This window comes from Colletotrichum karsti (assembly GCF_011947395.1).
Source record: "Colletotrichum karsti strain CkLH20 chromosome Unknown Scaffold24, whole genome shotgun sequence".
NCBI classification, from domain to species: Eukaryota; Fungi; Ascomycota; class Sordariomycetes; order Glomerellales; family Glomerellaceae; genus Colletotrichum; species Colletotrichum karsti.
The window spans coordinates 295102-306359 of record NW_024065924.1 but is presented as its reverse complement, the minus strand read 5'-3'; the positions used below and the strand labels follow the sequence as shown (position 1 = coordinate 306359).

Below are 11258 nucleotides of genomic sequence, written 5' to 3'. Positions count from 1 at the left end.
ATGTTGTTCAAGCGCAAAAAAGAAGACGTTGCTGTCGACCCTGCGCCGGCTGGGCAACCCGCCTCGCCGCGAACGAGCGAGACTCACGATGACCTCAAGAACGAGAAACAGCACCAGGGCAACCATGCGCCAGCGAAGGCTACGGCCACGGAAGTGGACTACCCCGTCGGCGTCAAGCTGTTCCTGATCATGTTCTCGCTTCTGGTGACCATGTTCCTCGTCGCAGTGGTAAGAATCACCCGCCCCGTGTCTCGTTCCCCAAGGTGACGACCGCCCGTGTTGACACTCACCTAGGACCGCCTCATCATCGCCACCGCCATCCCCCAAATCACCGACGACTTCCACTCCGTCACCGACATAGGCTGGTACGGCTCCGCGTACCTCCTGACCAGCTGCGCCTTCCAGCTGCTCTTCGGCAAGCTCTACGCCTTCTACAACATCAAGCTCGTCTTCATCGTCTCCGTCGTCATCTTCGAGGTCGGCTCCGCCCTCTGCGGCGCCGCCCCGACTTCCGTCGCCTTCATCATCGGCAGGGCGATCGGGGGCATCGGTGGCGCGGGAATCGGGGCCGGCGCCACTATGGTCATGGTCCATTCCATCCCGCTGCACCGTCGGCCCAAGTACCAAGGTCTCTTTGGCGCCGTCTTTGGCGTGGCGTCCATCGCGGGTCCGTTGTTGGGAGGCGCGTTCACGACGGAGGTTACGTGGAGGTGGTGCTTCTATATCAACTTGCCGCTCGGAGGTGTCGCGCTGCTCGTCATCTTCTTCCTCTTGAAGCCACCTGCGCAAGGGGAGGCCAGTAAGCTTCCGTTGGTGGATAAGCTCAAGCAGCTCGATTTCCTGGGCACGTCAGTCGTCGTGCCAGGGACGATCTGCCTGCTTCTTGCATTGCAATGGGGTGGCGTCGAGTACGATGTAAGTCATGTCCCATCAGAATGAGAAGGCCGTCACTGACGACGAGAACAGTGGAACAGCGGTCGAATCATCGCTCTTCTAGTCCTTGCAGGCCTTTTCCTCGTCACCTTCGTCACCCTCCAAGTCCTCCTCCCCAAGACGGCCACAGTGCCCCCGCGCATCATCAGCCAGCGCTCCATCGCCTTCGCCGCCTTCGCCTCCTTCTGCCTCGGCGCGCAGGCCATGATGTTCACGTACTACATCCCCATCTGGTTCCAGGCCATCAAGGGCTACTCGGCCGTCGACTCGGGCATCCGCACGCTGCCGCTCGTCCTCTCCATGATGGTCTTCTCCGTCATCACGGGCGGCATCATCACCAGGGTCGGCTACTACACGCCCGTGATGCTGCTCGGGACCGCGCTCATGTGCGTCGGCGCCGGCCTGCTGACCACCCTCAAGGTCGACTCCGGCGCGCCGCAGTGGGCCGGGTACCAGGTTCTTTACGGCGTCGGCATGGGTCTGAGTTTCCAGGCGCCCAACGTCGCGGCGCAGACGGTGCTGGAGATGAGGGATATCTCGGTGGGCATAAGCATCATGATGTTCATGCAGACGATCGGCGGCGCGATATCGAACTCTGTCGGGCAGAGCATCCTCAGCAATGAGCTTGTGGACAGGTTGAAGTCGATACCGGGCCTGGCTGGTGTTGATCTCCGGGGTGACGGCGCCACGACGCTTGTTGACCTGCCGGAGGACGTCAGGGGGCCGGCTTTGGAGGCGTACAATGACTCATTGAGGACGGTGTTCGTCGCTGGTTTGTCGATCTGCTGTGCTGTTGTCATCGGGGCTGCGGGTATGGAGTGGAAGAGTGTGAAGAAGGAGCAGATCGCCAAGAAGAAGGCCAAGGAAGACGCTGAGGCTGCTGCCGCTGCCGCGACAGCGGCCGATGGTGCGGTTGTTCCTGCTGCTGTACCGACGGTTGCACCGGAAGGGCAGAAGGAGAAGGGGGAAGATGGAAGGAGTGAGAGAGATAACAGTGTGACGGTTGTTGGCGAAGGTGACAAGGAGGGGAGTAAGGGGCATGAGACGACTGGAGAGTCGGGTGTGAAGACAGCATAGAATAATTAGAAGAGGAAATTTGTGGTGTTTTGCTGCTGATAAGTCAATTTCAACTAACTCGCTCATGATCTAACGCACTTGCTTGTGATGGGTAGTTCGCAAAGTTCGATATCTAGCACCCAAATCACGCTCGAGATGTGAAGTTGTCACTCGAGATTGAATGTCGAAAGTAGCATAGGCTAGAACGGAAGTTATGGTGCCTTGGTTCGGAAATCCAAGACTCGGGTGCATCTTGACTCACCTAGACCAAGTCTACACGAATGTCTCGTCGTTTCGGGAGAAGGCCAAGCTTCACATCCCCTCGCAGTGGGAATAAATTGCAGTGAAGTCAGGTCAACCAGCTCCAAGGTGTTGGTTGGCATCCTCTCGCAGTGGGAATAAATTGCAGTGAAGAGAAACTAGTGGGTTGGCTCAAGGTGGTCAGCATCCCCCGACGATCTCCCGCACACACATCGAGGACGATTCGCTGGCCTAGCTAGACGCATTGTTACACGATTCTCCATGCGGCTCAAAGCGCCCTGATTCCTTGTCCTGCGATCCATTTTATCGATACCGGACTGGGTAGAAGTTCCTGCCAAATGAACCTACGTGGAGGATGCCTTTCCTAGATACGGACTCACCACATCTCATGGACTAAGCCGAGTCGGCTATCTGCTGCTTATCTTCCTGCTTTGTTTCCATTTATGAACAGGCAATGAACGAACTGAAGAGTAATATGAGCACATCCTGCAATGAACCTTTTGCACACAGTCACCAATATATAACGATCATTGAGGAGTTTTGATGAAATTTGCGGGCATACAGTCTTGAGTCTTGACATTGTCGTTAACGCACACCAAATCCTATCCATTGTCATCTACAAGCCCACAACACCACGTAGACCAGACCTCATACATCCTGTCCTCTACTGCTCGCTAGTCATCCTCCTTCTCGACATGCTCTCCTTAACTAGTACAGGTGTCAATAACAGAACAATTCCATACTGCGTCCGCGTCTTGTGCAATGGAACATTGTGAGGGCCCAACGCACCTAGCCCCGACCTATTGAAAAACTTTCTGAAGAGTGCACATTGCCGCGTGAGTAGATACGTCGCACTGAACGCGGCATATAAATACAGTGGTGATTCTCAATCCTCCAAAAGGCAACGCAAGCATGACCAGCTTCGTCGCCTCTTCAGCTGCATTTTATCGTCCGACGCTGTATCTGTGATGTCAACAACGGTCGAGCGATGCTTGACCATAGCATTAAGCTGGACCGAAGGCTACAAACCGGTTCATGGTCTTACGCACTCGTCTTTTGTCGTCCCTGTCTGCTGTTTATGCATCGTTTCTCAATGCAGGTGTCAAGACCTACCCAAGGCACGTCTTTGCCTGGGTGACTGTATCAACTTAGAACTGCGCTTGCCAGCTGTCCCTTTCTTCCGTGGAATTTGCTGAAGCTTGGTTCCCGGCTTTCCCAATTGCTTCTCCGGAAAGCGACATCAACGACGCAAGGTAGTCTGTTATATACACGTCTACTCAGGAGTGTGTATGCATATCGCACCAGTTCCGAACGGCCACCAAAGGTGATTTTCATTACTGATTGAGACTATTAAATGACTCGGCACGAATGTAACAATGAGAACAGAACCCCGGAAAGGACATGGAACCTGATCGAAATATCGGCGTACTAGCTTCTACGTCTTCTGGTCCTGATGGTATCTACGAGGAGCGCGGATCTCCTTGTCTGGAAGAACTGAGCCCCAAGATGTCGAAAACACCTGCTACCTCCGGGCAGCGTCATCCTTTACTGTCCTGCTGCCTCGCCGTCCCCCGGCGGGTATTCGTGACGTTTTCGCAAAGTTGTCTCTCTCGAGAGGGTGCGTTCTCAGGCCGGTTGTCCTGGATCGTCGCATAAACAGGATAGCATCTGGACAACTTCTGTAAATCGAATAGAAACGTCGCCGCGCGGTACTAAGCTGGAACGAAGAAGGCAGAAACTCTGGAGTTGCTGTGCTGGAAACGGCCCTGACCGAAGTACTTATGTGGTCACGACTGGCCAAGCCGAGTCCATGTCCCTGTATGGCGGCATACTGCATCAGTGTTACTCTCGCCGGATTGTGAGACTGGCTTAGACTCAACGATGACGGGGATAAATGGAAGACTATGACTCCGACGAGGCCACCATCTTCTATGTAAGGATCAGATGTGAAAGCTTGCTCAAGACTCAATCAACAACGATGCTTCCATTTCATTCTGGCTTATCGAGCACAAGGGCTACGCCGGGTGCCACAATGCTGAGTTCTGTGGACGGCCAGGTGTATATAGCATTACCAGTCGGCCGAGGGGCTAGCGACTACAGCGACAGTCTGGTGACGTATACACGTTATCAATACATGTACGACAAGAGCGAGGAGAAGTAGGACGGGGGAGGGTAGTTTTTGAGGACCATTCGGACCCTTTTGCGAGTCCTTTTCTCCTTCTTTCGGATCATAGGTTCTAATAACATGCCTGCATGCTACGGAAATTTACTGTGGCAGAAGTCCCCGTTTTGCACGATCTCAATTGTGGTGTCTTAGCGAGAAGGTTGAGCTACGATGCTTTTCCCTGTAGTCTAATATTCCAACAAGAAGGGCTGATGGCAGACGCAGAGCGTTCGGCGCTGCACCTGGCCTTGGCATTGGGTCCTGTCAGACTGCCAATATTCAACTATATTACCATCAACTATCAAACAGCAAGGGTGCCCTGACGGACACTCTTGTGTGTCCGATTGTTATTCTCTGAGCCAAATTAGACCTTTCCCGTCTGTCTCTGGCCTCAATCAGATGTTGTTTCCCGCGATTTCGGCCTGAAGTAGCCGGTTCTTGGGCAAGCTCACGTTCTCTTAGACTCAACACACTACCGCCGTCCCCTGATATCCTTCGTCGTCGCCCTTTCTCGGTGATTATGCGAGCTGTCACTCACGCACCACCTGGGTTACGGAGTCGAGGCGGGCTTCACCAACACAAGAAGGCACTCAAGACTAGTAATCTTAAAATGACAAGCGTGAGTATCTCTACCAATCACGACAGCCAAGATCCTTGAAGCTACAAGCTAGTTGCCCAGACAATCAAAGTCACCGCAGAGGACAAAATATATATATCAGTATCTTATAAAAGCTCAATGGTACACAACGTATAAGACAACAAGCTGATCCCTCCTCCGGTTGTTATGGCAATCCAGGTCAAACGTTGTCGTTATTTTCTTCGGGCTTCGCCGTCATCCATTAAGATACCTAAGGCTTCAGGATTCAGGTGCACACACTTAGCCATTTAAACGTCGCCATAGGGCTGTATTCCAAGCCCCGGAATTTTAAACAGGAGCAGATCAACCAGGCTGCTTCTGTATTTTACTGCTGAGTTATGTGGAAGAGAGATGAAGAGACTACGGGGTGGGCAGACCAGTCACCTCAATGATGGACTTGCTTGGAGATTTGCGAAAGCCAGTGCCGCTGGTCATCGTCCTCGTCCATCAGGTATACAGCCTCACTGGATATTCTCCAGTCTGCATAGCTATAACAAACATGAATCCAGAACAGTCGGCGTAGCTAGCGTTGGGGCGTAGTCTGAGATTGGAGAACTGTCCGCCCAAAAACGACCAGATACAAACACGATCAGGCAAAGAGATTGCTGCTCTTTGGACTTTGGTGTTCCATTAGCTAGTCCTGGGCCTTTTATCCTTCTCCTTGATCCTACGACCTGCTACGAAGTCGAGGATCGGGGGGAGACCAGGTGTAGAAGGAGCTTTTGCGTTCTTGCAGCTGTATAACTTGGACAGCAAACATCGTGATGAACAATCAACAGACTCGGATTCGCCTGCATTCCTGCTGCTTGGTGTCTCATGTGTACGAACTCCCTCAGTCCCAAGACAAATGCCATCAAAAGCCCGTGGACGTGGAATTGCCCCGCCGCATGTAGAAGTGTATATGAGTACTCAGTATACCCGCCAAGCGACCACGATGACGGAGGACGCCCAATAACACGCCGGCTCTGGGTGAAAGGCTGTGATCAAGTTTAAGAGTCCCAAGTCAGACCTGTGACTCCTTGTCTGGAATCTACTTAGCCATCTTGACGGATTTGCCTCTACAAATCTTTTTTCTAAAGTGACGACTAGCCAGCTTTTATACCTCCATGCAAATGGACAGACACCGGTGATGAGATATACCCATGTTAGCCAGTCAGCACGAGAATCCATCTAACAAAACCTGCAACTGCGCGAGTGCCGGGATGGTCCGCTGGTACACAAGCTCAGAAGAATATTTAAGGGGGCGCATCTGGAATCGAAGCTGTGTTCTTCAGCCATAAAACGTCGAAGCCCGGTGAGAGGATCTTCGGGAAACTACAGTTAACGAGGACTTCAATTCCTTGGGCAGATAATGAGGATGGCGGCGTACTGCTTCGGACTCTTTCGAGATTCTCAACGAGTACGCTTTCACTTTATCATCCCGCATCGTTCTTCACCTTCATTCGCAGTCTATTCGTACGTGTATGAGCTAACTAGACGTTTACGTCCAAGTGGACTAGATGGAAAGCTTGTTCCTAAGGTGAATGTACCAAAAACTTGCCATATTTGATGAGCCTCGTCTCCTTCGCCTGATCGTCTTAGGAAGGCTTCCACATCACACGCGATCATCATTCAAGCGAGGCTGGGCTGGGCTTCTTGGCTATTGAGAGAGCTAGGTGGTCTTATACCCGCGGATCATGAGGAATCTCGTTGTAGAATACCCGACGATATGAGGCTGCGGAGTCTCAGGTTTGCGTCTGGAGGCAGTCGTCTGCTGGCATACACGACACAAGCTGATCACGAGGAACATCATACCAGGAACCGCGGGTGTAAACGCGCCGCAGATCTGTAAATGTTGCCGAATTGGCTGTATTCATCCCATATAACCCGTTGACGTTGAAAAGTCTGCCCATGTTGCAGATTGACGTGGCAATATGCACTCGAGATTCACAACATCGAAGCACGGAACTTACAGCCGGTGATCTTACCTGGCTCTGTTGATGGAGACCTCGAGAGACTGTAAACCAACGCCTTTCTAACAAAATCCCACAAAAAGTGAAGTGCCGAGTCTTACACTGTCTCTCCAGGCGCCATTAGCGACAGACAAACACACCCTTGCCTCCAACATTCGAATCATCCCCTGCCTCGCCGACCTACCCAGGCCATCGAGCGCAGTCTCGACATCCAATGACCAGCGGAAGGATTCGACAGAAGTTCCTCTGGACGCGAGCCGTCTATATGAGCAAAACCTCCTGTGTCCTGCATATTGCCTCCTCGAGAGAAAACGCGGAGATGCTACCCTCATTCAGACGGCTGAGAGTCTTTGCCTGGAAGTTCGTCGACACCCAATGAGAGAGGACACATGATGGGTTAGGGTTGTTTGAGTAGTCGATGGCGTGGGGGCCGGCTCTAGACTGGCGGTAAACGTAGAGTCGGACGCGTTCTGGGGGCTTCTTTCGGGGGCACCGAACGTTGCGATGCTAGTCCGAGTAGTACTGACCAGTCCGGGTAGCTTGGGACCCTGCCGCCGCCAGTTTGAGGAGCCATTGTGGGATACCGAACAGGGGTGAAGAGCAGGATAAAAAGTTGGGCTTGAGATTTGCGTTTGGGATTCGTATTGTTTCTCGGTGTGGTCCTCGAAGTATATTAAGATGAGCACGTATCATTTCACCGGCAATACTTGTGACGACTCTTGCAGCTGCATGTTCGGCGCATCAATATTGCCTCTGCGTATTTCGAGACTTCAACAATGCCCGGGTACTACTTCCGGTCTGTAAGTTTCCTCGTATATCATTTCGGCAATGGCGTGTTGCCAGCTAGCCTTCTCGGTTCGCCCATGTCACCGTATGTGCATGTCTGTTTGTGTAACATTTCATGAGATCGACGACTCCATGGCAGACAAGAGTTGGTCCAAGCCGTGTTGATACAATGAATAGCAGAAGCTTGAAAGACGGAGCTGCCATGCAGCTAAGAAGCCCCCGGGTACCGAACGGAAATAGGAGATCGTACTCGAGAAGGCCAAGCAAGGGATGTTGCCGACTGCCGACGCGCGGCCGTTTGTCTTGGTTCATTGCGGACGTGCTGTCGACGAGTTGCGGAAGAAATTAACATTCCTGTCTCAGATTCCTTTCCAAGGACAGACAGCAAGTCTGGACTCATGTCTCAGAGGCTCTCGCGAAGTGTGCGTGCCTATTGTGACGCAGAACGCGATCGACTCCTGTCTTCGTTCTTTCGATCGAGATCCATCAGCTGTGCTATGGAAAGGAACAAGAGGCTCATGGAAATGCCGACACACGTGATATTCAGTAACGCTGTTCTTGGCGTGCGAAACAAGGTGATGGATGCTCATAGCCTGATCCCCTGGAGGAAAGATTATCAGATTGATAACATCTGATCCTGTGATCCAGGTGGACCCAGACAAGCGCGCCAAGTTAACTGAGATATTGGTCCTTGGTGGGTTAACGAAATGAATGCAGGATCCTTCAAAAATCGCGATGGGCCAGCTGCCAGTTTTGTGGAACAACAACGGCTTGAGTAACCGTCGAAGTCCCCGGAAACGACGATCGACGGCCGATGTGTGAACGCTTCGTGGACAGGTGGTGTCCAGGATGACATGAGGTGGTTTAGAGTTCCCCGGACATTGACATTGGCCAGAATTTCTGGCTGCGCCTGCGCCTGCGCTGCAACGTCGAGTGAGGAAGAAACGACAAGCCCTGCAACTGCAAATGCAGGGAGGGAATAGTTCCCCGGCGCGAGTGGAAGCTCGAAGTGACGGTGGTGCGTGCGTTGTGTTCTTCTAACTCTCCCGAGCCGCGCCGACCCCGAGACCACTGCGGATTCCGGGTGCCGCAGGCCGTTGGATACGGGAGGACAGTCCTTATCGAGCAACGGCGGGGGCCAATCAATAGTCTGCGGGCACGATGTTTAGTGCGCAGCTCCTCTGAACCCCGCAACTTGCAAGCCACCATCTGTCTTTCGCCTGCCTGCGGTAGGTAGTGCTGGAGGTCTTGAACGTTCACGGGCTGAATGAAAGACTGCAGGCGTCGGATAGTAGCTTGCTGAAGCCGGTGCAGCCAAGAGTCAGGGTTTGGTCAAGCCTACGGATAGATGTTATGCAGTATCTGCGGTTTGGCTGTAGGTGTGGTGTGTATTCGAATGGCGGTGAGAGTGAGTCATTGGCCGCTAGCAATGGCATTGTGTTGGCCGAATCCCGCTCTTGGAGATGGGATGGCCCATGATGGAGACTCAAGCAGAAGGATCGGGTTCCCGAGCCATACGATGCCCCAATGGGAAGGTCGACTGCCGGTAGTGGAATAGTGCAGATTCGAGAGTTGAGAATTCAGCTCAATATCCGTAAGTCCAACCGAAAGGGCCTCGCGAGCGATTCGGTTCTGACAGGACGTGTGTGACGGACAGACGATTGAGGGGTGCTGCGCTGATCAGCCGCGTGATGGTGGGATAGCGAATCAATTGAAGCGATTGGTGTGGTTGCGCAGGTCATGAGGCTTCAGGGTTGTCATCCATAAGTGGTGTATGTGGTATTCTGAAGACAGAGGCCTTGGTGGCGCCAAACGTTGGCCGAGTGGATATGCAAGTGAAGCAGAGCACGCAATGGAGCGTATGGCGTGCGATTCAGGTCGATTACGATGTCCCAGGAGAGTCTGAAGGTGTGGAGGGACCAAGGTAAGAAGGCAATTTCATTTATGCCGATTCTTGAACGCCTATCGGCATGCAGGCGAGATGGTTACGGCGAGTGGGGGGATGAAGGCGCATCCAGGGTCGGTCCTGACGTTCGTTATCTTTCTCCCCCGTGGCTCATGCTGAGGACCAGGACGAGTTCGAGAAAGTTGTTGAAAGTCTCGTCTTGCAGGCGGCCGTTGTGTGCGACGTGTCCGAAGGTCTGCGTACGACTCGAAGAGTCATTTGAAGAGGTTGACGTGATTGGTCGGCAACGAACGACGTCGGACGACGAGCCATGCTGTAGTATGAGGCTGTGATGGTCGAGTCAAAAATTGGCTTCTGACAGCGCAGAGATGTTAGTGGCGGCGGGACTGCGGATGTTCCTGAATGTTGGTAAACCTTGAGCCTCGTGGCAGGTTTTAAAGCAAGAAGCTAGCTTTGCAGTACGTCTCGTTGAAGCTTTGGACTAAGAGGTAGACAGGACAGGAGACGGCCTGAAGCTCGTAGCATTGTCCGGCGGTAAGACATTATCGACAGTAGCAGGACAGCCAAAGCAGGCTAGGTAGGAGGTAGGAGGTAGCGCAGCGCAGGTCCTCAATGCCAAAGCGTAGGGTAATGAGGGTCGGATTCCCATCAGGTAAAGTTGAGGTAAGGAGACCCCATCGAGGGCCCGAATATCTGAAGGAGGGCTTGGCTTGAGACATCATACTGATATCATCTGTGTTCTCTGGGGATTGGTCGCAAGCTGTTGTTGAAGCATCTCGTCAAGGTCCCAGGGAGGCTCGCTGCTGCTGACACGGTTGCTGGCTATGCCGCCGTTTCCTGCAACAATAAACACTGCGACTAGCCATGGAAACGCGGTGAGTTGGACGTTTGAGAGACAAGCATTTACCTGCGAGAGCTCCAGGCTGCCGGGAGCGACATTCAAGGATGCATTGACGGGAATCGTGATGGTTGTGGTTGTGTTGGAGGCGGAAGTGGTGGTTGGCGGGTGGAAGGAAGGTGGGAACCTGGAAGGTGCTTCAGGCTTAGCTCCACATCCATGCGACGTTTTCCATGTGCACAGCGCATCGCAGCAAGCTCTCGCAATACAGCATTACGATTGCAATGATGCTGCTGCCTTTTGCTTTTGCATTTAATATTTGACGTCTTCTCGCCCTTTCCATTTCTGCCTTGATACAAGTACGTACCGACTCGGCTGGTACCTACCTAGGTAGGTAGGCAGGTATCTTACTGAAATTTCTCATTTTTATTCATGATGATTCAGTTCGGTACGTACCGGAGCAATGGTGGGGAAGAGGAAACCGAGCTCGCCGACATGGAAGGTGCTCGGTCGTCATCAAGAAAAAATAAAAAGAGGAAAAGGAAAAGAGATGCCTTACATCATCCGCATCGACAAAATGGAGCGCCCTTGCGCACGACATTCCAGCAGCAGCTCATTTCGTTGCTCAGATATGGATGGATCTTGTCGCCTAGGTAGGTGCCACTATGGCGGACAGCAAGTTAGTGTTTTTAAAGTATCTCGAGCTCTCCGCAGTTTTAAAAGCT

General features: G+C 52.7%; 1 protein-coding gene across 1 annotated transcript; it reads left to right on the top strand.

Moving 5' to 3' along the window:
* On the top strand, positions 1 to 2010 carry CkaCkLH20_07575 (major facilitator superfamily transporter; the record flags this gene model as incomplete). Its single annotated transcript, XM_038890292.1, has 3 exons — positions 1 to 228; positions 295 to 915; positions 967 to 2010. The coding sequence occupies 3 exons, from the start codon at positions 1 to 3 to the stop codon at positions 2008 to 2010; spliced, it is 1893 nt and encodes a 630-aa protein (XP_038744342.1).
* Positions 2011 to 11258: the final 9248 nt, after the last annotated feature.